This window comes from Carassius auratus, chromosome 6 (genome assembly GCF_003368295.1).
Source record: "Carassius auratus strain Wakin chromosome 6, ASM336829v1, whole genome shotgun sequence".
NCBI lineage: Eukaryota > Metazoa > Chordata > Actinopteri > Cypriniformes > Cyprinidae > Carassius > Carassius auratus.
Window position 1 is genome coordinate 55,353 of NC_039248.1, and position 27,114 is coordinate 82,466.

General features: G+C 36.2%; 2 protein-coding genes across 3 annotated transcripts; one reads left to right on the top strand and one right to left on the bottom strand.

The window, feature by feature from the left end:
* Positions 1-150: 150 nt before the first annotated feature.
* LOC113089153 (V-set and transmembrane domain-containing protein 2-like protein) lies at positions 151-8,970 on the top strand. Of its 2 annotated transcripts, none has more exons than XM_026255937.1 (4): positions 151-384; positions 6,806-6,975; positions 7,393-7,437; positions 7,886-8,970. In XM_026255937.1, the coding sequence occupies exons 1-4, from the start codon at positions 267-269 to the stop codon at positions 8,168-8,170; spliced, it is 618 nt and encodes a 205-aa protein (XP_026111722.1). In that variant the 5' UTR covers positions 151-266; the 3' UTR covers positions 8,171-8,970. The 2 variants fall into 2 exon arrangements, with proteins under 2 accessions (XP_026111722.1, XP_026111721.1); XM_026255936.1 differs by lacking the exon at positions 151-384 and adding an exon at positions 6,383-6,649.
* Positions 8,971-11,916: 2,946 nt separating this feature from the next.
* tgm2b (transglutaminase 2b) lies at positions 11,917-26,847 on the bottom strand. The gene is made up of 13 exons (XM_026255938.1): positions 26,763-26,847; positions 23,752-23,931; positions 18,819-19,037; positions 18,585-18,703; positions 17,662-17,790; positions 17,388-17,568; positions 16,431-16,566; positions 16,198-16,301; positions 15,016-15,255; positions 14,658-14,933; positions 13,641-13,801; positions 13,402-13,538; positions 11,917-12,131 (listed from the first exon to the last, which is right to left on the bottom strand). Exons 1-13 carry the CDS (start codon positions 26,764-26,766, stop codon positions 11,981-11,983), a joined length of 2,037 nt encoding a protein of 678 aa, XP_026111723.1. The 5' UTR covers positions 26,767-26,847; the 3' UTR covers positions 11,917-11,980.
* Between the last annotated feature and the right edge of the window lie 267 nt (positions 26,848-27,114).

Sequence of the window (27,114 nt, forward strand, 5' to 3'; positions counted from 1 at the left end):
TTTTGTAATGGCATATTTTTGATAGTTTCTGAAAAAGTTATGTTCAGTTTTATAAAGTTTCGTTCATTATTATTGAAACAAATTTAATTCCATATCGCTCCGCCTAAATGATCGTTGGAGGATCGTTCAGCAGCCCGCGTCACACGCGCCCCTCCTCCGTGTGTGTTCCTCCGCCGCAGCCGCGCGGCAATTAGTGCGCTCCGGAGCGTGACGAACACCGACACCAACCGACGCTCAGTCAGGTGCCGCTTTACCGCCAGGTTCTGATGAGCGATAGAGCACAAATGCGCTCTTTTGGAGAGATGCTGTGGATTATACACTCGGTGGGACTTTATGCCCAAATCAGCGGGAATTTGGCAGTGGATAATCACGTATCTGGAAACGGTAGGTGTGTGAGGAACGGAAACAAACCGAATGGCATAAGTTGAGTGTGGTGGGATGTGTCTCGAGCGAACATTTCTGAAATCATGAAGCAGCATGAACTGATTCAGAACGAGCACAATCCTGTCTGGGTAGAAAACTAAGTTTCGATCTCCCCCTCTCTTTTCTTTTCTTTTCTTTTCTTTATTTTTAATGAAGTGTTTAATTTAACATTAATAAACATTTGAGTTTGAAACCATTAGCTTAAGTAATGTTTTTTAAAGTGGGCTTCTTGGAAATTAATTAAGTTTTTTAGGGGAGAAAAGGTTCAGATTTGTATGATTAAAATGCTAATAACAGAAATAGCATTTTAAAGACAAGCCACAGTAACAAATAGCTACTGTTGTAAATAGCCTACAACCGAATACAAGACAGACTGGGGGAAAGTTGTCACATTATACATCACATAAGTTATCAGAGTGTATTGAGTTAAAATGCCATTTACATATGCATGTGGCCTACTTAACACCAAATTAAAACAGCTTTAAGTAGCTTAAAATCATCTTTGTGAATTCAGTTTTTTAATCTAAAATCATAGCTGTCAGTGTAGAAAAAAGAAAACAGTGAATTTTGCGCTGCTCATATAGTTTCTTGACATTATGCTGATGCTTCAGTCATGGGAACCAGTGCAGATATATTGCATATGGATTCCTTTCTTCAAACAAACAGATCAGATTACATCTATTGCTAAATGAAAGTAAAGGAATCCCCAGGGACTGGATAAACAAAACCTAAGGATTTAAGCTAGTTAATGAAATTGTTAATTTTGTTGTCATTTTTGACTTGTGTAAAAACATGGAATTTATTTGTGGAGTAATTGCATAAGAGCACTTCTTGAACCTTTTCCTGAAAAACTTCTCGAGGTGTCATTTGTTTCCTCAATATCCTTTCACAGTCATTTTCAAGTTATTTTCTTGAGCAGAGCGGCTGCTCTCAGGTTTACCTGTTTGGCTGTATATATTTTTGTGCAACCATGAACTTTTCCTCTGCTTTGTTCTTCTGCATCGTGTGATCACCCATCGAATGATATTTGAAATCACCAAAGGCCTCTATTTTGATAGCTCTGCCTTACACATACACAAACCAGGCAAAGATTAGTTCTGTGAAACAAAGCAAAACCGATGTTACATTATGTCTACACCAGACGTGAGCGGCCGGAACGCTCTATCCTCCGCATCATGAGTAGACACGCCCCTTTCTGCTGATTGGTTACAAGTTTGTTTTGCTACTCGGCCTGATTGAGTTTTCCGAAGCGTTTTTGAAAGATCGCTTACCCTGCCTTTAATGCTCTGTGGATTATTGAGATGCTCTTCTGTCATTGATCAAGACAAACGAGTGCACTGTGAACGAGCTGAGTATTGATTGGTTACCTTCAAACTCTCAGATTAGTACCAGCGTCATCTCCACTGGGAGTCAATTAAAAATTAATCCTGACATCTTGTGTTTTGTGAAGTGTACAGGCGGACTGAAGAGATTCATGTTCTGCATAAGGAAGTGTAGAAGCTGTATAGCAGACAATTGTGTTATACAGTCAGAATAATGAGATATAAACCCACAATTCTGAGTGAATATCATGCAATTATGACATTCTCACTTCTTTTCTCAGAATTATGAGGGAAAAAAGTTGAAGACAAAAATCTGTTCAAACTAAAGTTAGAAAATTATTTAGCCTTTATTAATTGGGATATAAAAGTAAGTGAATGTGATTGTGTGTTTAGTATATCCAGTAGATTGAAACGTGTGATGGGAGATTTTCTGTACATGATTTGTCATCTCCTCGCTCCTCTGTCTCAGGTCAGCGTGAGCTGGGTTAATAATATCTACAGGGGTTTTGTTCAGATGGGGGTCCAGCTGGGTTTGACCTCTGCTGTCTGTTTTGGTCTGTATATGGAGGTTTTCCTCCAGCTGAGATTAAACCAATCAACCCTTTGTTGAGGTGAGAAAGAACAAATATCATGCTGGTGTCAACAACTTCCTTATTTCTCCTTCATTATTTCTTACACACATTCAGGGGTAAACATGTCGAGAATCGCTGTAGTAGGTCATGCTTGCATCTCTGCAGCTAGAGAGATCTGTGCATGAACTAGTGTTTATATGGTTTTTACTTTCACATTTATAGACATCTTATTAAAGCATTTATATAATAAAAAATGAAGATTTGTGGTTATTACAATAAAACAAACAAAATGACCTACAAAATCATAAAATGCATAATATACAGATGCATTATATTTACATTCGAATTTGAATGTCTTTATTGTCATAGGTGTACAACAAAAAATGTGTCTCCCTGTACAAAAAAAAGTAAATGTGTACATGCATATCAAAACAGTGCATGGTAACAGATGATTGGTTAATTGCATTTGTTAGATTGCACTTTCAATAAAACATTGCTGGTTTGTAAAAGGTGATTAATGCATCAAGCAGTGAATCATTTTGTAAAGCAGTTGATAGCCAATTTTGCATTGCATGCTCATTTAGACAGCAAGCAGCAGGACCGATTAGTCAATACAATATTCAAGTAATTATAAAATACAAATTATACTAGCCATCCACTGTACAGACAGGCACTCAGCTGCAGTGTTTTACCGTGATTATGCTCACAATTTTGCTTAATATGTTAAGAATAGTAAGAAATGAAGCATTGCATGCATTTACCCTTTGGGTTGCAAATAGCAATTATGTGTAGAATAGTGTAGCCTTTAATTAAAGGTTAAAAGGTAATTAATTTCACTGAATTAATCAAAAACAGTACAGTTATCGAATTCACAATTAACTTAATTTGACTTCACCAGCATGCGGTTATGCAGATGTAATTATTTTAGTGCATTTCCATGGAAACACATCTTCATGAAGAACAAACATTCCAAGAACAAGTTTCCTGGGAAATCCGTCAGGGGAAGTGTACAGGATGATTTGAACAGCATTGGCAACACCTCCAGCTACTGTAGCATGTGGCGGTCGTTTCTTGCTGCGGTTATGCTGCTCTGCTGGAAACCTCATAAAAACAGAAAAACTGGGAGCAGAGTACAAAGAATGAAAAGAAAGAAAAACACTCTGCAGTCCTGGAAGAAAACTCATCTACCAACAGACAGCAACCCAACAAGAGCGAGATGATGGAGTCTGTGTTGCTGCTGGGCAGACAACAACACTGCAACATCTAAAACTCTGGATAATTACCTTTATACCAACTGAATGGAGACTGTGCATATTAATGACCAGAGGAACTGAAGGATGCACAGACTTTCTCTCTCCAACAAAGAAAACAGATGGTCATGGTGTACATTCTCATTACAGAAACAAAGAGCAGAAATCAGGGAGTAATTACCAGGATGCAAAGGGAAAAGATGTCTATACGGTGTGTGTCTGTGTGTGTGGAGATGATTGGATATAATGTTAATATGAAACATACTGTACAGAGTACAGACCAAAATGGCTCAGTTGCACTACAAAACGATGATTATAAGAGTATAAATGGCAAAAATTATAATTTTAGTCTTTCTTATTAAAAAACTGTACCTTTAATTTGATGTTAACTGCTGTTTCTTTTGACACTTTACTAAATTCACCACCATTATGTACATTTTCATAAAATGTGAGTCATTTGATTGATCATTTAATCAAAATATTTCCTGTAATCATTATTGTTGATAATATAAAAACTAATTAATTAATTTTGAAAAATAAAGCATTTTATTTTAATATAATGCCATATAATCAACATTTCTGCATATATTGCACAATTATTAATTTTATTCAATGCATTTTGTTCACCGGGCTATATTTTATTCATAGCTTAGTGTAGTCAAAATTTAGATTCAGATCAGTTTTATAATGTATGATTCTGTCTACTTCGATGCACATATAATGTACAATGCAATACTAAATACAATGCAATATACAGTTTGTACTGCAGTACATAAACTGACACATTACTGACAGATTAAATAGATATGAAAGCAAATGTTTTTGCTTTCATAAAGATATATTTGACTTGATATGATGATGAATGAGAAAAGCTGGAGAAGATGAGGTGGTGGATGAGAGCAGTTGTTGTGCTTATGCAGATTAAGTATGACTTTTGTTTACTGGTTGTGATTTGTGTTTGTTTGTGTACTAGTGCTGCATGGCTTCAAAATACTGCCCATGCTTGAATCATAGATGTGCTATTTTAAGGTTTGTTGACTGCAATGCAGTTTTATATCCTTTCGATAAATTATCAGAACATCTTCAAAGCTCTTCAAAGTTCTTTGATGCCTAAGCAAATGTAATAGACCTAGTTTCATTTTTTCCCATTAGATATTTGTAATATTTATAGCACAGCATTTTCAAACTAGAAGCCCAAACCATAATTTCAGAGTGATTCTACTCACAAGAATTGAATGTGTGAAAAATGTATTGAAATAAATCAAAAATTAAGTTTGAATTGAATTTAAAAGTTTGAGCTGAATTGTTCTTAACTTGCATTGATGGTTCATCCCCCAAAAAAGAAAAAAAAAGAGTTTCTTTAGATTTTTAAAGTTAACTGTACTAAAGCATAAAAAACACTGTGTTTGCAGATATTACATGCTGTTTACATGTAAAAAAATAAATAAATAATTACCCAATAGTACTTAAACAACCCGGGTTGCCAGATTGTGGAAACACAACATATTGCAGTCATGGAAGCCGCAAACAAACTGTGTCAGAGATCACAGATTCTACACAACCTAAACAGCCTCAGCATCCATCTAAAAAGTTCTGTGACTAGAGGAATGAAAAAATAAATCAACTCAACAAAAAAAGGCTTGTCACCTTTCAGTTGTGCTCATTCCTGTTGTGCGTCTTCAATCTGTCAACCAACGTGAGCGTTAAGTCTTAGGAAGGTGGAAGAAACCACGTTTTTTTTTTATTTCAACCGCTAGCTGTCAATATTACATACTGCACCTTTAAACCTCGTCCCTGAAAGTTTCTTTGAGGAACCAAAAATGGTTCTTCTATGGCATCACTGCGAAAGCCCACTGAAACGTAAAATTTTTACAGAGTAGGCTATTTTTAAGTTTTTAAAAATAGAATCATATGTTGTCAGTTATTCCTTTATTATTATTTTAATATAATTTTTTGTATCTACCTAGATGTTTTGTTTGTGTGTGTGTGTGTGTGTGTGTGTGTGTAAAACTCCAAAAACTTAACACGCAAACTAGTAAAACACCAACAACTTATATTCCTCTTCACCTGAAGTACGATTACAAGAGTACATTGTCAATTTATAACGACTTGTTTTCATGTGGTTTCTAGCTCAAAAGTTCAGTGATAAATAAATATCAGAAATGAATGAAGACATGGAGAGCGTTAGTTTGTAGAAGCAGTTTCTTAGGAGAAAATTTTAGTCCCTTCAGGCAATCGGCAGACACACAGACTCTGTGTGTATTTTATAGCAGTGAAATAATTATATTGTTTGTCCTCAGATGTGTGTGCTTAATTATCTCCAGTCCTTTTATGATTAATTTGTTTTCCTGAGCATTGCACTGTCAGACATTTTAAATACACATGCACACAATACTGAAAGTATCTGTGTGAAGGGATTGAATCACATTCCTCCATGTCGTTCCAAACCTGTAAAAGCTTTGTTCGTCTTTGAAACACAATTTAAGATATTTTGGATAAAAACCGGGAGGCTTGTGACTGTCTCATAGACTGCTAAGTAACTTACACTGTCAAGGTCCAGAAAAGCATCATCGGAAAAGTCCACCTGCCATCAGTGATTCAACCATAATGTTATGAAAGGAGGAGAATACTTTTTGTACACTAATAAAACAAAAATAATGACTTTATTCAACAATTCCTTTGTCAGTAGTCTCTGTGTCTCTCCTTATCGCCGTATGCTGCTTATGCTCTTCTGTATCAGCCGAGCCACAAGGGTGCGCTGTTTTCTTTCAAATCGAAGCAGAAATATACAGAGAAGCGCATCCATGTGGCATGGCTGACACAGAAAAGCATACTGTTGACAAAGGAATTGTTGAATAAAGTCATTATTTTTGTTTTCTATGTGTACAAAAAGTATTCTCTCACTTCATAAAATTATGATTGAACCACTGTTGGCAGATGGACTGCTCTAACGATGGTTTTCTTACTTTTCTGGACAGTGACAGTGTATTTTACTTGGCAATCTATTGGACAGTAACAAACCTCCTGGTTTTCATCCAAACTATCTTAAATGGTTTTTGGAAGATGAACAAAGCTTTTACAGGTTTGGAACGACATGGGGGTATGTGATTAATGACAAAAATACAATTTTGGGGTGGAGTATCCCTTTAATGGAAGTAGCTGCTGTTAAGAGCAGGATGACTAATGGTCAGTAAAATGCGTGTCAAGTGTAGTTTTTAAAATCTGTGTTTCTCTTCAGCTCTTTTCACCGAGGTTCCTCAGGACGTGGTCTCTCAGGCTGGAGATGATGTGGAGATGGCCTGCTCCTTCAGAGGCACTAGTTCCTCCTCCGTCTCTTTGGAGATCCAGTGGTGGTACACCAGACACAGCAGAGAGGGGGCGGAGCAACCAGCATGGTCAACCAATCAGGGAAGCCTCTTTTTATTTGTTCTGAAATTTTTTCTTTGACCTTATTTTATATATACACGAACAGTTTGATATATTTGGACACAGTCACAAATTGTATTATTTTAGCTGTTGACAAAAACATATTAAAGTTAGTGTTATATAATGAATATGGGCTTAAAGTGCACACTCTGAACTTCAATTTGAGGAACATTTGGAGGAAAGGTTAAGGAATTACTGCTCTTTAAAGCTTAAAGTCTGCACTTCAATTTAACCTTGTTTGTTTAATTTTTATTCTATTCTGGTGACATATAGAATTTATGAATTCAAAAATAATGAAAATGTGTTAGTATACAAATATATATGGAGATAACTGTCTGTTTATGCATAAATATATACAGTTAAAGAAAAAAACTAATAATTTATGATGTGTTTCTACAGGTGGTTTCACAGGAAAACACACCAAAGGGAGCGACTAAAATAAGTGTGAGTTTTGCATTTTTAAATGTCTCTTAATTTGACTAAATGTAAGTGCTTAATAATTCACATCAGCATGTTCTGATCTAACAAAGACTTGTTTGTGCTATTTTCATGTTCACATTAGTCACTTTAGCTTATTCTTTTAATATTCATTTTTTACTAACCCTGCAGCAATTTAATCATCTCATTAATTCTTATTCATGTTTATGACAACAACAAACAAAAGTGCAACTAATTACAAAATATAGACCGTAAGGGTATTTCATGTTTCTGTATTTTCATTATATTCATTAATTTTACTTAATTGTAAGAGAATGTCGCTCTAAACATGCTTCTTCAGTACATGTACTCATTTTAATTGGTGCATATAAACATGATTGTAATTAGCTTCCAAGGACTTGCTTTGTTGGTCGAATGTTCTTGTTCAGTAACCATATTTTGTGTTTGTTTCAAGGTGGTAAAAGTGGTTGGCAGCAACATCTCCCATAAGCTTCGTCTGTCTAGCGTCAGACCATCAGACGAGGGAACGTACGAGTGTCGAGTCACTGACTTCAGTGAAAGCCGAGTCCAGCGGCACCGAGTTCAGGCGTATCTGCAGGTACAGCCAGACCTCCACAACAGAGACCAGAAGAACGAAGAGGAGAAGAAGACATCAGAACTGAACGCAGCTCCTGAAGATCATCAGAAGAGCCACCATAAGAGAGAAGAAGAGCAGAGACCGCAGCGATCAGCTCCATGAGGGGAACAAGACAAAACCGGGAAAGAAACACTAATCAGAGAGCAGAGATTTAAAGACAGAGTGACTGTCCTGTTAAAAACTACACACGAGAAGAGAGGCGTCTCGATAAAACTATAAACAGTCCTAATGTTACGAACCGTATCCTGACAGAAGTTGTCCACATAATTAGTCTCAACATTACTTTTATAGCAAACTCAAATTGTTCTGATTTGTGTTTTACTCCGGCTACACCTCTTTTGGTTTTTCTGGTCATGTGGTCATCGTAAGCAGAGGAGAAGTATTGAATGCATAAAACGAGAGAAAGGAGAGGTGATTATTAATGACTGAGAAGAAACGAAGAGGGGGAATTTAGCTGTGGGCAGAGAGTGAATGTTAATTTATTCATTGGAAAGAAAGGACAGTCGAGGACTGAATGTAATATAGGTTATTATTTATGATGGTGATGTTTACCTTTACTGATCTATACTCCTACACATTTTATTTGTGTGATTTTAATTTGTTTAGCTTGTATCATGACAAAAATATGTTGTGCATAAGATGTTAAATGGCTGGTGTGTGTGTGTGTCTGCGAGAGAGAGAGTGAGAGAGTGTGTTTTATAAGACTTTGCAATAGAGCTACATTTCTAAATGGGCGTTTCCATTGTTGAACAGATGTTGTGCAGTTTTCTGATGTTAAAGTGATTTTAATGATGCATCTTCTGTATATGTGCTTTATTCTGCTTTAATGTTCTGTATGGACGCAGATGTTTCATTTATGTAACTTTATTGAATTTCTGAAGATATTGTCCATGTTTCAAATAAAAAAGTTATATAAACCTATTAAAAATAATTGCAAACTTTCTATATGTGTGGAATGATCAAGGTTCTCAAATCTTGATTGACTGTGTTAATCTGTGTTAAAAAATATGATGCATGTCTGCTTTTGATGCATGCATCTCGTGTGTTTTATGTCAAGTCTGTCACATCAGGCTTCTTTGAACATGTGCATGATGCAACACCGCCACCCTCAGGATAGATCTATAATCTTCAGATTCATATTTAGATGATCCCTTTCCTACAAATCATCGTTCATTTCAAATAGAGATAGTTAATGAGCAATATCAATGTCCCAGTTTGTAACATGTTCAAACTGGTGCGGTAATTTTGCAGACTGACCAAGAAAAAAAAAAACATTAATATTTATCACTTTTTGAATTAACGCCTTATTGCATGGCTTTGTTTTAGTGCAACTAGGTTTTTTCTGTGTTGTATGGCTGTGGAATTAATTTGGTTGTGCCATGAATATTATTGTTGTGTTTGAGGGAATTAATGGACCATTACAGAAAAGAAGTTTATTCAAGTGTGCTATTAGTATACTTCTTTTAAACTAAAATAGTAAAGTATGCTTTAAGTTTTACATTACATTTAAGTATACTTGACTTATACTTACAAAAAAAGTCTAAATATATTTGAGCTATACTCCTAGAATCTGTGTTTTCATTAGTATACGGTAGAGGGCGCTAGTACACATCTTCTGCACAGAATTGACAAAAAATAAACACAAGTGAAGGACAAAAAAAAAACAACAACAGAAACTAACAAATGTAACATAATCATCTGACATGAAGCAGCATCAAAACTGTAACGTTGTGGAATAAAATGAAGATGTTATAATTAGTCAAGCTTTGGGGTGTTAATCGACTCCATCTACGTTTTGATTATCATTCTCATAGTCTTTTTTTTTTCAGCTTTTTGTTCAAAATGTTATCACTTTAATTTTCTTTAAACTTGCCCAGTGTAAAGTGTTTAAAAAAAGAATGCATGAAGCTAGAATGAAAGGTTTCTGTTTACAAGCAGATACCCTGTTCTTTCTTTGGATGTTTTGTATGTTCAAATATTCATGTAACAAAATATATACAAATGAAACATAATGGGGTCATACTTAAAGTATGATGAAAAGTTCACTTAAAGAAAAATATGAGTACACTTGCAGTATAAAACTACTAAACTGTTTACTGACACTATACTTCAAAGTGTACAACGTATTTAATTCGTTTAATTCGTAAATATCATCAGTATACCTATAAATTCACTTTTAGTATAACTAGGTAAACTAGTTGTGTACTTAAAGTTTGCTACTGATATACACAAACATATATTATTATGTAAACAAAACTTTATTTTGGATGTGATTAATCGTATGACAGCACTAAGACTAACATGCTCAGGAGCAGGGGTTGAGCAGGTGATTTAATATTCTGTAATTTCTCATTTTGGATTAAGATAACTTCTTCCTTTGACCGACAGAGGTCAGTGTTCACTGTTCACGCCAAATAAAGTTTATTTGTAGGATCGTTCACTATAACACTGAAATTCTGTTAGTAATTTCTCTCAATCACGTGTTTTAAGCCCAGATACACAAGCCTACATCAATTACAATGGATTTGTTTACTAAAGACTGATTTATGTTGAAAGCTTTTTAATGCATTTAGGTATAAGATAAATGCTAATTAACTGACATCTTGTAGAATGAAAGAACCTCTTTGGAATGTTTATGCATTGAAATACAAACCAGCGTACATAAAATTACACAAAATAACTTTTTCCTCGAGGTTTGGTAACTTTACCATTGCTTGGTGAATTTTAGAAATAAAATAATTCCAATAGGATTCTAAAGAAACTTTTTCCCTTATAAGAAGCATTTTGTGGGATGGAAATGTTGAAGGATGCTTCTGAGAGGAACAATGTCATTTCATCTGTGATTGAGGAGATGAGAGAGCAGCCAGAAGGAAAGACAATCACAGGTGTTGAACATCTAGAGAGGAATTCTGTTGAGAAACACAGGCCTGAGGCGAGACATCACCGTCTGTGTTTTCACCTGTCCAAAACCCTGAAGTTCATTCGCTTTCATATTTAATTGTAAAATAAATACACATATGACTCCTCTATCTGCAGTACTTCTGTTGTATTTACATTAGAAAATACAGAAAGGAGTTCATTTATTACCCGCTGTGAAACAACAATAAACGTAATGACGCCAAATGTCTGATTTGACTTTAATACTGTAAATGTTTATGTCCTATAGCAACCATGTTTGGGAAAGGAGCATGTGTTCAGTTTCCTGTACACTGCCTCTGCACTTCCTGTACTGGCAAATGAATAGTCAATGTGCTTGATCTGAAAAGGTTTGTGTTGAAAACAGCATTCTGGACGCCATTCGAAGTAAATCAAATAAGTGCAGGGAATTAAATGATAGGACAAAAAATAGTGTGGAGGTTACTCATGGGGTCTTGATCCTAAAAAAAAAAGTAATAGGGCACCCACTTAATAATATCATTAAATTTTCTTGATTAATGTGAACAAATTGATGTTGCTTTTGGCAATTTTCACTTCAAATATAACTAATTCAAATTCGATTACTCATGATGTGAGCCCTTTAAAATGAAATGGGCTAAAAACACTCCATTCAAGATTATAGCATAAATGATTTTTAATGAAAAAGTCACAGCTGAATATAAAGATATATAAAGCAAAAACATAAAAATTGCATATAAATGTTTACTCTCTCTTCAAAAAATCTAGTTAAATCGCCGTCTCTTCCATGCATCCTTGTCATTCTTGTGTTTTTACAGCATGATATTTCCCACAGTGCAATGTGGCTCCAAACACATCAAGGACACTTAAAATTGAAAAGATTTAATATTGCATACTGTGTTGTGCTTAAACACATACGTACAGCTGCAGAAGCTTGACTTTCACATTCTTAGTTTATAAAAGATAACGTATTACTCTGTAGTATATGGAAAAACAGACGATTCACATTCCGTTCGCTCATTTCCCGATGATAACGTTCTTGTATCCTCTAACGTGGCCCAGCTTGTCGCTGTCAAAATCCACCACGAGTTTGCGCAGGCCGGACTGAGTGGGAGTGAAGTAGATTTTGACTTTGGCCTCCTGCCCGGGTTCGATGGGTGAATCCAGTCTGAGACGGATAAATATTTACACATTAGACACCACACAGATTTCATTCTTTTCATATTCCTTGTCTGAATCGTGTTCATTCGAATATAAACTAAGAGACACTAGAAAAGAACAGTATCCTCACTGTTTAATGTGCAGTCAGTATTAGAGACCCCACACACAATAATCTGGGAATAATGTTAAACAGAAACAGTGTGATGATAATAGAGTAATATAGTTAAATAAATGCTTCATTTTACATTGCTGGTCTACACGTACATACGCTGTACAATAATATTTTTCGAAAAAAATTGGTATTTTACAAAAAGTAAATTCACATTTAATTCAATGTGTTACTTGGTTTCTAAACCTTTTTTAGTGTTCATATGACTATTATTGCAATAACTAGATAATTAGTAATATTAACCTAACCTTAATCTTATATGTAGTTAATATTTATTACTGTTATCAATATCAGTCTGTATCAGCTTTTTAAAATTAGTTCACATAAGTACACTGAACAAAATTGTTAACACAACACTTTTGTTCTTGCCCCCATTTTTCATGAGCTGAACCCAAAATATCTAAGACTTTTTCTATGTACATAAAAAGCCTATTTCTCTATAATATTGTTCATAGATCTGTCTAAATCTATGTTCGTGAGCACTTCTACTCTGCTGAGATAATCCATCCACGTCACAGGTGTGGTATATCAGGATCTGATTAGACAGCATGATTATTACACAGGTGTGCCTCTGGCTGGCCACAATAAAAGGAAAATCTGAAAGCTGGATAAATTAGCTTTCCATTGATGTAAGGTTTGTTAGCATAAGACAAAATTTGGTTGAGATACATGTACAATTATTTGAAAATCTGGAATCTGAGTGTGCAAAAAAATCTCAACATTGAGAAAAGCATCTTTAAAGTTGTTCAAATGAAGTTCTTAGCAATGCATATTACTAATGATAATACCTTTTTGATACATTTTGATACAAATTTGCTAAATATCTTCATGGAACATGATCTTAACTTAATATCCTAATGATTTTTGGCATAAAAGACTAATCAATAATGTTGACCCATACAATGTATTGCTACTAATAGACCCCAGTGACTTATTTTGTGCTCCAGGGTCACATATTACTCAGTATTTCCTTGGGTTAGTACACTGTAAGTGCACTAAAGAATCAAGTGCAACCAGTTACAGTGCATTTTGTGTTTCGATAATGCAGTTTTTTTATGTGATATCTCACAAAGTGCATTCAAAGCATGTTTGCACTGTCTGTTCTTACTTCTCGGTGATGCTGCTGCCGCCGGTGAGGTTTGCGCCCTCGATGGTGAAGCAGCACCCTTGTAAGGGTTCTGGCAGCGGGTTCTGTAGAGTGAGCTCCGCCGCCAGCTTACGCTTCTCTTTGGGTTCTCCCAGAATCTGGAACGACACACATTCATCAGCATGCCTCTGACAGTGAGTACATGAGAGGGTTGTGATGTCCACTTCTGATCACTGTGATAGTGGTTAATATGGTCGTACCCTGATTTTGATCTCGGGTTCGTCCAGCACTACGTCACGCATGGCCATGACGGCTTCCTTTGTGCTGTGGTCGATCAGCAGAGCGCCCAGACGGATGAGATTGTCCTCCGTTAGATTATTACAGTATTTACTGTAGTTCAGCCTCAGAGGAACCTTCCTCTCTGAAACAAACACACAACACAGTGAAGATACACACTACAGCATCTGCAGAACACAAGGCATCTACACAATTTATAGTATATTAAATAATATTAAATGTCAATTGAGTATCGATTATGTTCTGTCTTATTATTAAATGTATAAATATACAGGTTAATTAATAATAATAATTAAATAAATGAGAATTAGGAATAACAGTATTATTAATACTACCAATTATTAATAAATAATATTAAATGCCTTGTGTGTGATATATATAAGTTTGGCTCTTAAATAATAACAAGAAGAATAAATGTAAGAAAAATGTATAAGTTATTGCAAAAAAATAATATTAATTAAAGCACGTAAACAATTTATATATGAAGACTTCAGATGCAAAAACCTCCAGTCCATCTGAGATCTTTTCTTGTAAATGTATTACATTATATTTACATTTATGCATGTAGCCGACACTTTTATTTAAAGTGACTTACAGTTAATTTAAGCTATATATATTTTTTTCAGTATAAATATAAATAAACAGTACAAATGAGCACTTAAAAAAATCTCAGATTTAACTAACATCATTATTAGAAATATATTATTACTACTGCTATTAATAAATCTAATTTGATTATTTTCCTTTTAAAATAACCTTTATTAAAAATAGGCATTGCCACTCTAGGCACAATGAATTTACTTTAGCTAAAAACATACTCCATGCATGTGCAAATATGTTTGTGCATGCTTGGCCAATGCATTGCTAGTGTGCCGTCTTGTTTTACATACTCAGGTTGAAGCAACCAAAGCACTGTACTTAAGGATGCCGAAATACTTTTTTCAAATATCTGTGCACAAAATGTAGTTCTGACCGCTCACCTCCTCCAGGCGCCAGCTCCACATTGAGCAGGTCTTTAAAGCCGCACTCGCGTCCGATCACGCCGTTATACGACACGGCACGAGATGCAAACACCAGACGACACTTCTTATTCTCCTCTGTGTTATTGCTCACTATTGCAAAGACGTCAAAGTCACAGCCCTTCCTGATGCCCGTCGACAGCTTGATGGTGATTTGCAGCCCAGGGTTGCCTTTCTCCTGAAGCAGCTTGTTCTGGTGGTTTGCTTTCTCGAAAACCTGCCTCTCCTCCGCAGAACCTGCAAGAGGTCATCGCAAAATCAACCTCGTCTTCAAGTGCGTGGATGTAGGAAGGAAGTGCACTTGTTTGAGTGTTCCTACCTTCGGGATATTTGTACAGGTGTGTGATGTCTTCTCTATCATCTCGGCCTACGCTCTTGGTGCTGATCTTCTGCCCTACTTTTTGGTCATTGACAATCTTCCTTGTGCTCCCATCGTTATATTTCAGCATGTACACTAAGTCTGCGTTCACCTCCGCGAACACAAAGGGAGCGTCGTATTTAAAGGTGAGCTCGCCCTCTTTTATCGCCCGCACAGGAACCGGCCCGCAGCAGAACACACCTGAGAGACAGAAACACACACCTCAGCCAAGAGAATATCTGTTCATATAAAGAAATTGTACCTTCATTTGGTAAGTTATTGATTGTCGATAAGTTATTCAAATTATTTGGCTTCATTTCTGATGATTTTAGATCTTGTAAGTCTTGGTAACCTGTACTTTCAATGGAGGGACAGAAACCTTCAAGGATTCGTTAAAAAAAGATTCACCAATTTTTTTGTGGTGGTCATGAAGATGATTAAATGAGACACACTTCTAAAAAATATTGTGAGTTAGTTTTTTTGTCTCATTTTCCAGGAAAATATCTAAACATTCTTAGATCAAGATACATTAACTTGACAAGCAAAATTACAGCAATTAACTTTCCTTTTTCTTTCTTTCTTGCTTAGTTTTTGCTTAGAACAAGATATCTGGAAAAAAAACTGGCAATAGTTTAAGAGAGAAATTTGTTTTCCTTTTGAAGTTAGTGTATTGGCAATTTTTTTTTCTTGTCTTAAGCATAAACTCACTTAATTTTGATAGTTTCAGTAAGTGAGTTTCAAGTAATGATTAAAAAAATGATATTTATACAAAAATAGTAATAAAAAAGTGAATTAAAACTGAAACTAAAAAAAAAAAAAACATTTTTGTGACTTGAAATAAAATAAAAGGTAACAAAATCAGCTAGCTGCCAAAGCATTATTTAACATTTTAATTAAAACAACAACTAAACCTAAAAATAAAATAACAATTTATAAAACCATATAGACATTTAAAATAAAATAAAAAAATACTAAAAAAAAAACAACACAACTTCTAAAAGTTAAAATATATACTATAATATCAGTGGTAAGAAAATCTCTTTTTGCACTGCAGAATTTTCATTTTTAGGTGAACTATCCCTTTAAGCTCAGGATGTTTGATTTGCTGTAGCTATGACAGAAAGAAAAGAGCTGTCTGCACACCTTCACTTTTCTCCTGCGGCGTCGGGTCACTCGCCTGCCAGCCGTCAAACCCTGGAGGGAGATCGGGTCGCGTCATCCAGCTCTCCACCCAGCAGTGGTAGTTCCTACAGCAGAGAAACTGTTGAACGTCCAGTATAACGACATCTCCATACTGTACGTGTACAAATATGTGCTTTTTTCCCTGTAGTTTTATTTCTATTTATTGTATGATGTTTTATAGAAGTTCTTTATACCATATCATATCTCTGGTGCTCCTGTCTACTTCTCCTTTCTCGTTGAGATAGCGCTCGATAACAAGGTTGCTGTTGGTGTCATGGGCAGAATAGTAGTTTGTTATCACCCTGCATGGGATTCCCAGAGCGCGAGACACTGAGGACAAACACAAGAAACTGCTTCATCTAGACACGAAACAGAACCAACACTGTGAGACTGAAGACTGGAGTAATGATGCTGAACACTCAGCTTTGATCTCAGGAATTCATTACATTTGTGTCCCTGGAGCACAAAAGCAGTCTTGAGTCTCTGGGTATGTTTGTAGCAATAGCCAAATAAACAATATATGGGTCAAAATGATCGATTTTTCTTTTATGCCAAAAATCATTCAGGATATTAAGTAAAGATCATGTTCCATGAAGATATTTTGTAAAATTTCAACTGTAAAAATAACAAAATTGTATTTTTGATTAGTAAAATGCATTGCTAAGAACTTCATTTGAACAACTTTAAAGATGCTTTTCTCAATGTTGAGATTTTTTTGCACACTCAGATTCCAGATATTGTGTGTCAGACAAATATTGTCCGATCCTAATAAACCATACATGAATGGAAAACATATTTATTCAACTTTCATATGATGCATAGATCTCAGTTTTCGAAAAGTTTACACTTAAGGTTTTGTGCTCCAGGGCCACATTTTACAATAGAAAACAGTAACTTTGAATTGTAATAGTATTTCATAATATAACTGGTTTTTATCAATTAAATGTAGCCTTGCTGAACAGAAGAGACTTCTTTAAAAAAAAAAAGTAATATTTTTAATTTTAATTTCTTCGATTAAATATTTTAGAGCTTGACATAAATAGAAAAAAATCATGCTTATTACAGAAATTCTCATGACTTATAGTTTGCAGTTCATACAATTTTTCATGGTTTTAGCTTCTTTTAAAGCATGTTGTGTGTTTTTTGAGTACCTGAGCATGCGACGGCTGCAAAGACCCAGCACTGTCCGTAGCGCACCGGCAGACAGGAAGTGCTGCTCCACGTCCTCAGGATCTGAACACTTCCTCTCCAGGACATGGGGCTCACGCCGCCGTCAAACGTGTCCTTCCAGCAGCCCTCCACCACGCCGTAGTCCCGGTCATTGCTGTTGATCTGTTAATGAAGTCGTTGTTGTTAATCAAGCGGTTACTCATTTCTTTCAGAATGGACTATTTTTCATTTTTGTGTGTGTATTAGATTACAAACCATAGCACTCAGCACTCTTGTGACATAAATGACGTTTCTGCGTCCAGAACAGTCCTTCGCAGGGTTCCTTCTGTGTTTAGGATTCATGTCCAGGATTCTCAAGCAAACGTCCAGTATGCCCTCCTCGAACTACAAACACGACAGAGATACAGTCGACATGCCAATAATGCACATTTACAATCTGTAAAACCATTTTCAAAAATGCATTTAGGAACGGAAGATCTGAGATCCAGCAAGCAATTATGTTCAGTAATCTCACGTTTCTTCACTAAAGTTTCAGAAGAGATCTCAACAATGTCTTAATGACACAAAAACAGACTTTCTTCAAGGTATTCATTTTGGGGGTGATTTGATTCAGTGTGGTCACTGTTTACTAAAAATGTACAATCAAAACAAAAAAATGCATTTATGTTCAGTGAAATTAAATAAATATCAAGAGAAACAAAATAAAATATAGAAAAAAAATATATATATATATATGTGTGTGTGTGTGTAAAACAGAATTTTTAAAACTTAATCTCAAATTTAAATGAAAAAATAAAACATTAAAAATTAATAGTTTTATACATTTCTTTATTTTCTAAACTTATTTCAGTTACTAATGTAATTACTTAAATTAATAGTAATGCAATCTAAACAGACACTTTAAAAGAAAAGGAAAAAAACAACAAATTAGAAGCTAAACAGAAAATATAAAAATAAAAACAGATGCTAAATATTATTAAATACTATGATAGTAGAGTAATAATACTAAAATAAAGAGGTGTTCTCATTAGTTTTTTGAGGGATTCACACAGTGTGAAATGTTCCTGCCCAACTTATTTACCTTCATTCGTGTCTCTGCTGTCTTACTCGTTTATGTTTTATAGGAGATGAGCTCAGCAGCGTAGATCGTGAACATGTGTAATCGTGTTTGTTGGTACCTGTCCAAAATACCAAGCCAAAGGGACTGGGTATTCGGCATCGCCCCTGAAGATGATCCCATCCTGGGCCAGGACGTACTCGGCCAGTTTCTCCTCGCTGTCCAAGTAGACAACATCTCCTGTAAATCAGACCGAGATCTTACTCATCCGTCTTATAAACAACAGGATATCCTAAGGTCTATAAGCTTAAGGCGTGTGCGAGAGGAACACCCAAACACATCTGTTCTCACTCACTTGGGCACCAGGGATTGAAGAGCAGTATGAAGTCGAACTGGATGTGCCCATCCAGAGTCAGGACGTACCGGCCGATGGGAGCGTCAGGAGCGGCGCACACAGAAAGACCAACGGTGTCTCCGGACGGACTGCTGACCGCTGCGCTCCAGCACGTCTCATCGATCTCATTACTGAGACCAAACACAGCTCTGGTGCCGTACTGCTCCTCCGGCTGAGGACCTGTCAAACCATCAGAACCACATCAGCAAAAACAGTCAAAACCAAACTGGGCTTCGTTACAGAGCAAGAGCAGTCCATGCCCTTTACAAATGTTAGTTTATGGAAGATGTGTGTTTGGACAGTTTCAATTTTATGGAAATTAACCAAAATATGATTCAATGTTGTGTATGGATCACATAGAAAGCAATCAGGAAAGATATACATATTTGAAATTTATATTTAACATAGAATCTAGGAAAATAACACTGTGACACTGAAGACTGGAGGAATTATTACGAACATTTTGCTTTGCATCACAGGAATATATTACACGTTACTACTGTATATGTTTACATAGAATACCCTTATTTTAAATTGTAAAAATATATTTTTGATCAAATAAATAAGAAGCTCTCTTTTTTGATTCACAAAGAACATCAGTAATAACTACATTTGCTCTAAAAGAAATGTTTTTCACACATATTAATTTAGTCAGCATTGCATGTAATCTTCATGAATACTGCAGCCTCAGAATGCACTGACAACAAGCTCAAGTGAATAAAAATAAATCAATCAATCAACTTCTGAAATGCAGCTACATCAAATAAAAATGCTGCTTTGTTGCAGGACAGATCTTCAGATTGTTTCGTCTGAGCTCATGTAATTAGGCTCATCAGGGTGTCACAAAGTTCACATTGTTCTGGATTTAAAGACACAGATACGATCAGCAGTTTGAATGAGAATCTTTTTCCATATTCCCCCTCTCCTTCAATCCTAAACAGCAGTCAGGAATGTGTCGGCAGCTGCGTCTCTGGAAATCTGAGCTCTCACTGACCCCGGGTTTAAAGGCCACCAGACAAACACACATGCTGCTGTTCCATGTGCTCAGACTTGGACGTTCTCCAGAACAGCACTCCTGTGAACTCGCTCCAGAGCACTCGAGTGTGACACCAATACTGTTCAAATCAACAAAACTTCTGGTTCACGGGAGAGGTTTAGATTTTTTTTCCCCTAACCATGACACTTGTTTCTGAAGTGACATGATGAGTAGCTACGCCCAATAAAAAATCACCCATTATAAATAAAAAGCACAGTCCACCCAAAAAAACAAATACAACTCTGTCATCATTTACTCATAATTGTGTCTTTCCAAATCTTCCTTCTACCATATTCTGCTATATGTTTGAAGAACCATAGATGTCACTGACTTCCATTTCTTTTTCTTGTCTATTCAATGGAGGACAACGAGAACCAAAACTAATACATACAGTATATCTTCTTCTGTGTTCAGCAGAAAACACAAACTCGTACAGTTTTGGAACAGCATGAAGTGAGTAAACAAGTTTTTTCATTTTTTGCTGATCCACTTAAACATCAAAAATATTTTGATTGATGAAGTTTTTATGTGCATTTTTACATTTTATGCTCATTTTAAAGGTGCCATATGCAAAAATTGAGGTAAAAATATCCATAACATGACCTACACGCATCAAAAGAATGAGAAGAAATAAGGGCGATGATGTCATTAAAAAATGTCAAGTTATAGTGCTGCAGAGATATCAACCTTAATTAGCATTAGCATTACTAGCCCCGGCCCGACAGGTGTCGTAATACCAGTTTCGGCCATGGGAGGCGGTATGCGGGCAAGATAACCACCAGCCAACCTGCAATACACGAATAACTCGCACGGCTTGTGGGCGTGCCTGAACCTGATGTCAATCATGTGGAAAGTACAGCCCACTACTTCATTTCAGCTACAGGGAAACAACCGTGCTCGGAATCACAAATCAAATCCTATAAGAAAAGGAGCCGAACCAGAGTAAACTGCTTTTAATCGCTGGAGACAACTGATGGACCTGAAAGAAATGAGGTTCGACTCCGAACTTGAAACATTTCTTTTGGATTGGTAAGTTAGATGCTGTTAGTATTTCGCTAGAAGTTTGTTTTATATGTTTGTGTATTTGTTTTCGGGAAGTTATAACATAGAAATGTATCGAAGGCTGTTCCATAAACGTGCTAATGTTAGCGATGGATAACCGTAGCTGCGTTTGATAATTAGCTAGCTATAACTTAACGTTACCCATTTTACTATATCATAACTAGCCTGCTCTGTCTAGTCTGTTGGTCTCCGTGTCCTCTTTGCTTCGTGGTTTTTCTGTGCGTGAAAAAATTGATGTGTGGCATGAAAGCGTGTGAAAAGAGTCAATTGCGTGTGTCTCACGGTGAATGCTTGAGAGTTGGCACATTATTTCCCAAGCAGAATAAAGGACAGGTTGATTATAGCGTTTGAATTAATCTATGATGTGTCCCTGTTTGCGTACAGGGACATAAAAAATAAATTAAAAGTGATACGTGGACCAAGGTGTCTGAGATTGTTCATTTTAAGTAAAGGATCCTAATATTTCGTCCACAACAATATTTAATGAGGTTATAACTCCTTGTGGTTAGTCTGCACGAGATCAACAAGCTTGTTTGCTTTGCGACCGCTTAAAATACAAAATAAGCATTCGATCTACGTCAGAGCGTCTGAGCGCTCACAAATCTTTCTGCAGCGTCGTGAGCAGAGCGGCAAGAGCGATTTTTGACGCTCTAGACGCCGGCGGTGTGAACGCACAGTTAGGCTTCGGCTATGGCTGTAGGGTTGTTGTGAAGGTAGGGGCGGAGCATAGAGACTATGCTGTTTCTTGTTTGTTACTCTAGAGTAGACCAATTCACTTTATTGAGGCATACTGCCCCCATCTGGTATGGAATGTGGAGTATGACTTGATTTTTTTTTGCCAAACATTACAGATGGCACTTTTAATGTTTGCATCTAACGTTTCTTTTTATGCAATATCCAAAAATGTGAATGGAAAAAAGTGCATCAGTTTCTATTTCAGTGAGATAAATTGCTTGTCACTGACGTTCATGGTTTGGAGGTCTGACTGTCTGCTTATTATTAAAGTTAAACTTAGTATTTCCTAGAGATCTTATTTCTAGCTGTCTATTATTCTCCTTCTAAAGTTGTGTGGTGCTTGGCTCATGCCACTAAGAAAGACAAAGATAGACACTGAAGTATTTTTTAAACGTCCACCAAAACCAATAGTTTTGTACATGACTCTTTGATAACTTCTGAGGAGTTAACATGTGTCACATCTCTTCACAGATTCCGTTAAACACGCCAGATGGTCTTGTTTTCTTGACATTAGGGTTATCTGAGTCTGAGCAGTCTTTCCTGTCTGAACGCCAGCGTTTACACACTGCTGCCTTCCTTTGTTCTCACTGATGTCTTCGTGTTATCTCTTGCTCCAGCTCCAGAACATGACAGAATCTGTAACACAGACAGCCCAACACGAGCCCTGACATTCCCTCTGTGGTGTTAACTTTCATCCTCAACTGAGCGTGTTGAGTATTAGGTTTCATTTCTTTACATTTCTGATAAAGAATGAACTTGATCCCCTTTTGGAAAACATGAACAATAGAGAGCTGATTTTTCTGATTATTAACAAACATTTTAATATTTTATATTTTTAGACTTAAGAGACTTAAGACTTAAGAGTTTTCTTCTGAATAATTGAGTTTTAAAAATGTTTACACGTTTAATTAATTTAATGTCAGAGGACTTGTAAACATTTTTGAAACGTTTTCATTCAGAAGGAATGTCAGTCAACTCTTATTATGTACATAACAATTCCAAAAAATAGTACAATAATCACATTTGTGGCCCTGGAGCACAAAAGGACTTTTAGGACATTAAAGATATTTAATAGAAGAAATATATTTTATAATTTTCCTACCGTAAACATATCAAAACATATTTTATTTTTATTTGTAATATGCATTGCTAAGAACTTAATTCTTACAATTTTAAAGACGATTTTCTCAATATTTTGATTTTTTTTGCACCTTCATATTCCAGATATTCATATAGTTGTATCTCAGCCAAATATTGTCAGATTCTAACAAACCATACATCAATGGAAAGCCCATGAGATGTATATATATTTCAGTTTAAAAATGGACCCTTATGACTGGTTTAGTGGTCCCAGGTCATTTCATTTAATCCCTGGTAAGAAAAAAAAAAATCTTTATTTCTAAAACAATTTCCTTGGATATATGAGTGTTCATGGAACATTTTTTTTTTTTTTTTTTTTTTTTTTTGCACACATTATGGGACTGCTGCATTTGAATGTTCTCTAAACAATCTGAAACAAATAGTAAAAAAACCCACACACATTACCAGGTGAACGCCCAACTAAAACATTCCAGGATAGAACATTTCATCATAACTTTGAATGAAGGTTCTATTAATGTTACTGGAAGAACATCTGATCATAATTTTGAAAGAAACCTGTTAGAACATTATTCAACAATTTCTAAATATTCCCTGATAGTGTCACCACACACACACACACACACGCGCGCTGGGAGCACAGGTACGAACGAGGAATAAAGTAATCAAAAAGGTTGTCAATAAAGGCATGCTGGGGATAACACAGAACACGGGAGACATCAGGCTAATAAAACGACATTTAACAGCAGACAGAAAACATGAGGCAGAACATACTTTAAAAACACAGAACAAATGGGACACACCTGGGAACAAACCGAGCTAAATGGGGAACACCTGGACTAAATGAACATATGGACAGGAACAGGAAGGACCAAATAAGGGCAAGGAAGGCAGAAAACACAGACCAGAGTCTGACAGTTAGCTGAGGTATTAAAATATTAGGTTCATATCTGTGTGCATTACCTGTCTCTGCAGTGATGTGCAGCTGGCTGTATCCGGGCTGGTACGAGCCGGAGTTCAGGTACAGGTTGATGGTGAAGGCCTGTCCTCTCCGTACGATCAGCCGGTCAGTGCCGTTCAGCTCCGTGTGGTGATCCGTGTTATTGAACTGACACGCCAGATCCCAGGTGCTGATGTCCAGAGCTGAGTGAGCACGGGATAAATGATCTTTACTGCTCTGCCTGCATTAACATCACTGCAACATTAACAAAAACCGTGACTATGGGGCTAATTATTCTAATAGGTCTGATTGGTCAAACTGCTGTTTGGATCTTTCCACTTGTCTTACAAACTGTGTGTGGTGAGGATTTTAAAGTGATTCTTTCTGCAAGATACTTTGGTTGGCGACAAGTGACTGTCTTAATAAGAGAGTCATTGAATTATTCATTTAAACACTGATTCATTCAGGTTATGACATTAGAAATTAGTTCATTTAATGCAATTTTGTTAGTATGCTAATGTTTCGGGGTGTTTGTTTTTTTTCAACCAAATGTTTAGGTTTTGTGACTACATAATGACACACATCACCATCCAATCAATAAATTAAAGGAAGACTCGTCCTACATGCATATAGCACTGCAATTATGCATGGCACTTCAGTTCAAAAATTTTCTAAAATGTGGACAAAGTGTGACCTCCTGTTGACCGTCATTTATGAGCATGCCTTTCATAGCATAAGAGCATTCCCCATGTGCTCTGTTGACTTTCAGGATATTTTCTTGAGGTGAGGTTTGAGTGCGTTCACGCTTAATGCTTTAAGTGGACATCGCCCTAAAAGAAAGGAATTTCACTTGTATTCCCTGCTGTGTTTTAAATAAAGTGTTTGGTTACAGTGGGTTTATAAGTACACAATAAAAAAAAACAAAAAAAAAACAAATAGTCATGATTCAGCAAACTTGGAAAGCTAAGAAACCTGTGATCTTAAAGCATTCATAAGTCTACAAAACACCAATCAAGGAGCACACTATTGTATAACTATGACATAAAGTGTGTTTCAGGTCAGGTGATATTGAGACGCTTGAATGTTTCTAGGAGAGTCTGGAAAGGAGATGCAATGTAAAGAATGCATTGCACATGTGAAGCGTGTGGTTTATGTTTAACAGATGCCTTCTTCAAGGACACTTCACTGAGACATGTCTGTCACTGATTGACCGCTGACACTAAATCATCTTAATCCTCTCAACATATAGAGTTTCTCTTCTTTAACCCTTTCCATATGCTTTCTCAGTTGTTTTAAATGGTATTGTACTTTATTCCTAATAAAATATATATTTATGAAATTATTAACACTGTAAAAAATAAAAATGTAATAATATTTTATTATTGTGTGAGACTCACATAAAAAACTCAGAGCATCTCATTGTCTTCCCTTCTCTAGATTTCAATAATCTCTTGATAATACCCCCCCCCCCAAATGTGGGTCTTGATTAAATAAACTTAACAATTTAGATTTCTAAATGTTGTAATGAGATGGAATATATTGGCAAGAATTCTGAAATGACATCATTTCATACAATAATGTGACGGTCTTTGTCAAACATCTGGGCTATGTGATATTAATGGAGAGTTCGGGGAGTCTGTGTGTATTCATTTATCTTGAACAGTGGAAAGGTAGAGAAATGGATGGACTTTCAAATTACTAGAGACTCATGGGAATGCAGATTGAGTTTCTCTCTGTAGTGTGTCGTAAACTAACAACCCTGCGGTCACAAAATTAGTTTCAGACCAGACAGAAAGAGAGAAAGTGTGTGTGTGTGTGTGTTTAATGAGGAATGTGCCCAGTGGGGGTTTCTCTGTTTTCTATCAGTAAACCCGCTGTCGTAATCTTTACCAGCTTTAGTCCTGGTCTTAAGAGAAGCCAAGTGTGTGTGTGTGTGTGTGTGTGTCTCATCGCTGGCTTACACACCTCTGTTTAGCTTTCAGACAGACTGATGCTGTTGATGTGAATGTGTTCATGTAGAGCAGACAGGATAAATCAGCTCAGGTATTCCACAGCCATACAGTGCCACAAACAAGTGTGTGAAGCGACTGCATTAATAAAACAGTAACAAACAAGTGAAAGCAGCTTTTATAAGGAGCCAGGAGGTGAGAGAAATAAGGATTCTTTGATTCTCCTCCCTCATGAAATTCTTTGCTGTATTTTTCCATTTATGGTCCAGTCACTATTTTCGGCATACTATTTTAATCATTATGACCGTTAGCAAATATTTTCATGGTAAACAGCTCTCTGTAGCTCTATAGACATAATGTTTGCATGCCATGAACTCACTCACTCTTCAAAAAACATTCACAAGCAGCCGTGGAAAGTACAGTACATAATGACACACTACATAAAGCTGACACACACCCGGCACACATTACATGCCATACAATAACACCGTACTGTATAACTGACCAACAATCCAACAGAGAGTGTCTCACATTCATTAGAAGTGGAGATGAAGACCTGCAGTCAATAAAACTGCTGAATTTAACAAGTGTGCCTAATAAAGGCTGTAATAATTAAACAAATTAAAAGAAAGTGCATTTCATCCTAAATGATGTGTTTGACTTTGACCCATCATGGACAAAACCAATGCACACACAATAAATGAATGAAAAAAGTCAAGCATAATAAATGCATTTAAATCTATCAATAATCTAGGTGTAAACAGTGTAAAAATCAGGTAACCTAAAATATGCTTAATGTAGTAAAATCAAATGGGCACCTGTCTTTATTCAAATGTATCATTAATTTGATGGATTTATCATGCATTACGTTATGTTACACATTCAAAAGTTTTTAAAACGTCAGAACAAACAGAGAGAGAGAGAGAGAGAGAGAGCGAGCGAGAGAGAGAGAGAGAGAAACTACTACACCATTAAACTTATACCGTGATGCAAAACAGATGCAAGTGGATAAATATTATAACAATCATAACTCATAGCATCTTCAAGTTGAAAACAATGTCAAACACAGAGTGAAATGCACATACCCATGTTACTGCTGTGGTGTGTCGTGTGTGTCCAGTCAGTGTCAGCCAAAGTGTGCGCGATCTCTCACACGCACGCGCGCCTTTATTGTCCGGAGCGGCGCGTCAGAGCGTCACGCCCACGAGCGCGTGAAGAGCTCTCAGACATACAGTACATATTACTCACTCCACCTTTGCCTGTGCTTGATAGTATAATATTGTCTTATTACACTGAAGATGACCTCACGTTTTTTATAATGTTATTTTGCATATTTAATCACAAAATCACAATCCCGTGAACTTTATTTAAGCTAATTTGAGTGGATGTGTTTTGGTCTCTGGGTGCTGCTACAATAAATAAATACATAAATAAATA

Excerpts from the sequence above, each read along its gene's own strand:
- LOC113089153 (XM_026255936.1), top strand. The coding sequence starts at position 6,505 with ATGGACTGCTCTAACGATGGTTTTCTTACTTTTCTGGACAGTGACAGT. Across the intron at positions 6,976-7,392 it reads CAGCATGGTCAACCAATCAG|GTGGTTTCACAGGAAAACAC; the intron begins GGAAGCCTCTTT and ends GTGTTTCTACAG. Across the intron at positions 7,438-7,885 it reads AGGGAGCGACTAAAATAAGT|GTGGTAAAAGTGGTTGGCAG; the intron begins GTGAGTTTTGCA and ends GTTTGTTTCAAG.
- tgm2b (XM_026255938.1), bottom strand. Across the intron at positions 16,302-16,430 it reads AGCACCAGAGATATGATATG|GAACTACCACTGCTGGGTGG; the intron begins GTATAAAGAACT and ends TCTCTGCTGTAG. Across the intron at positions 15,256-16,197 it reads GCCGCAGGAGAAAAGTGAAG|GTGTGTTCTGCTGCGGGCCG; the intron begins GTGTGCAGACAG and ends TCTGTCTCTCAG.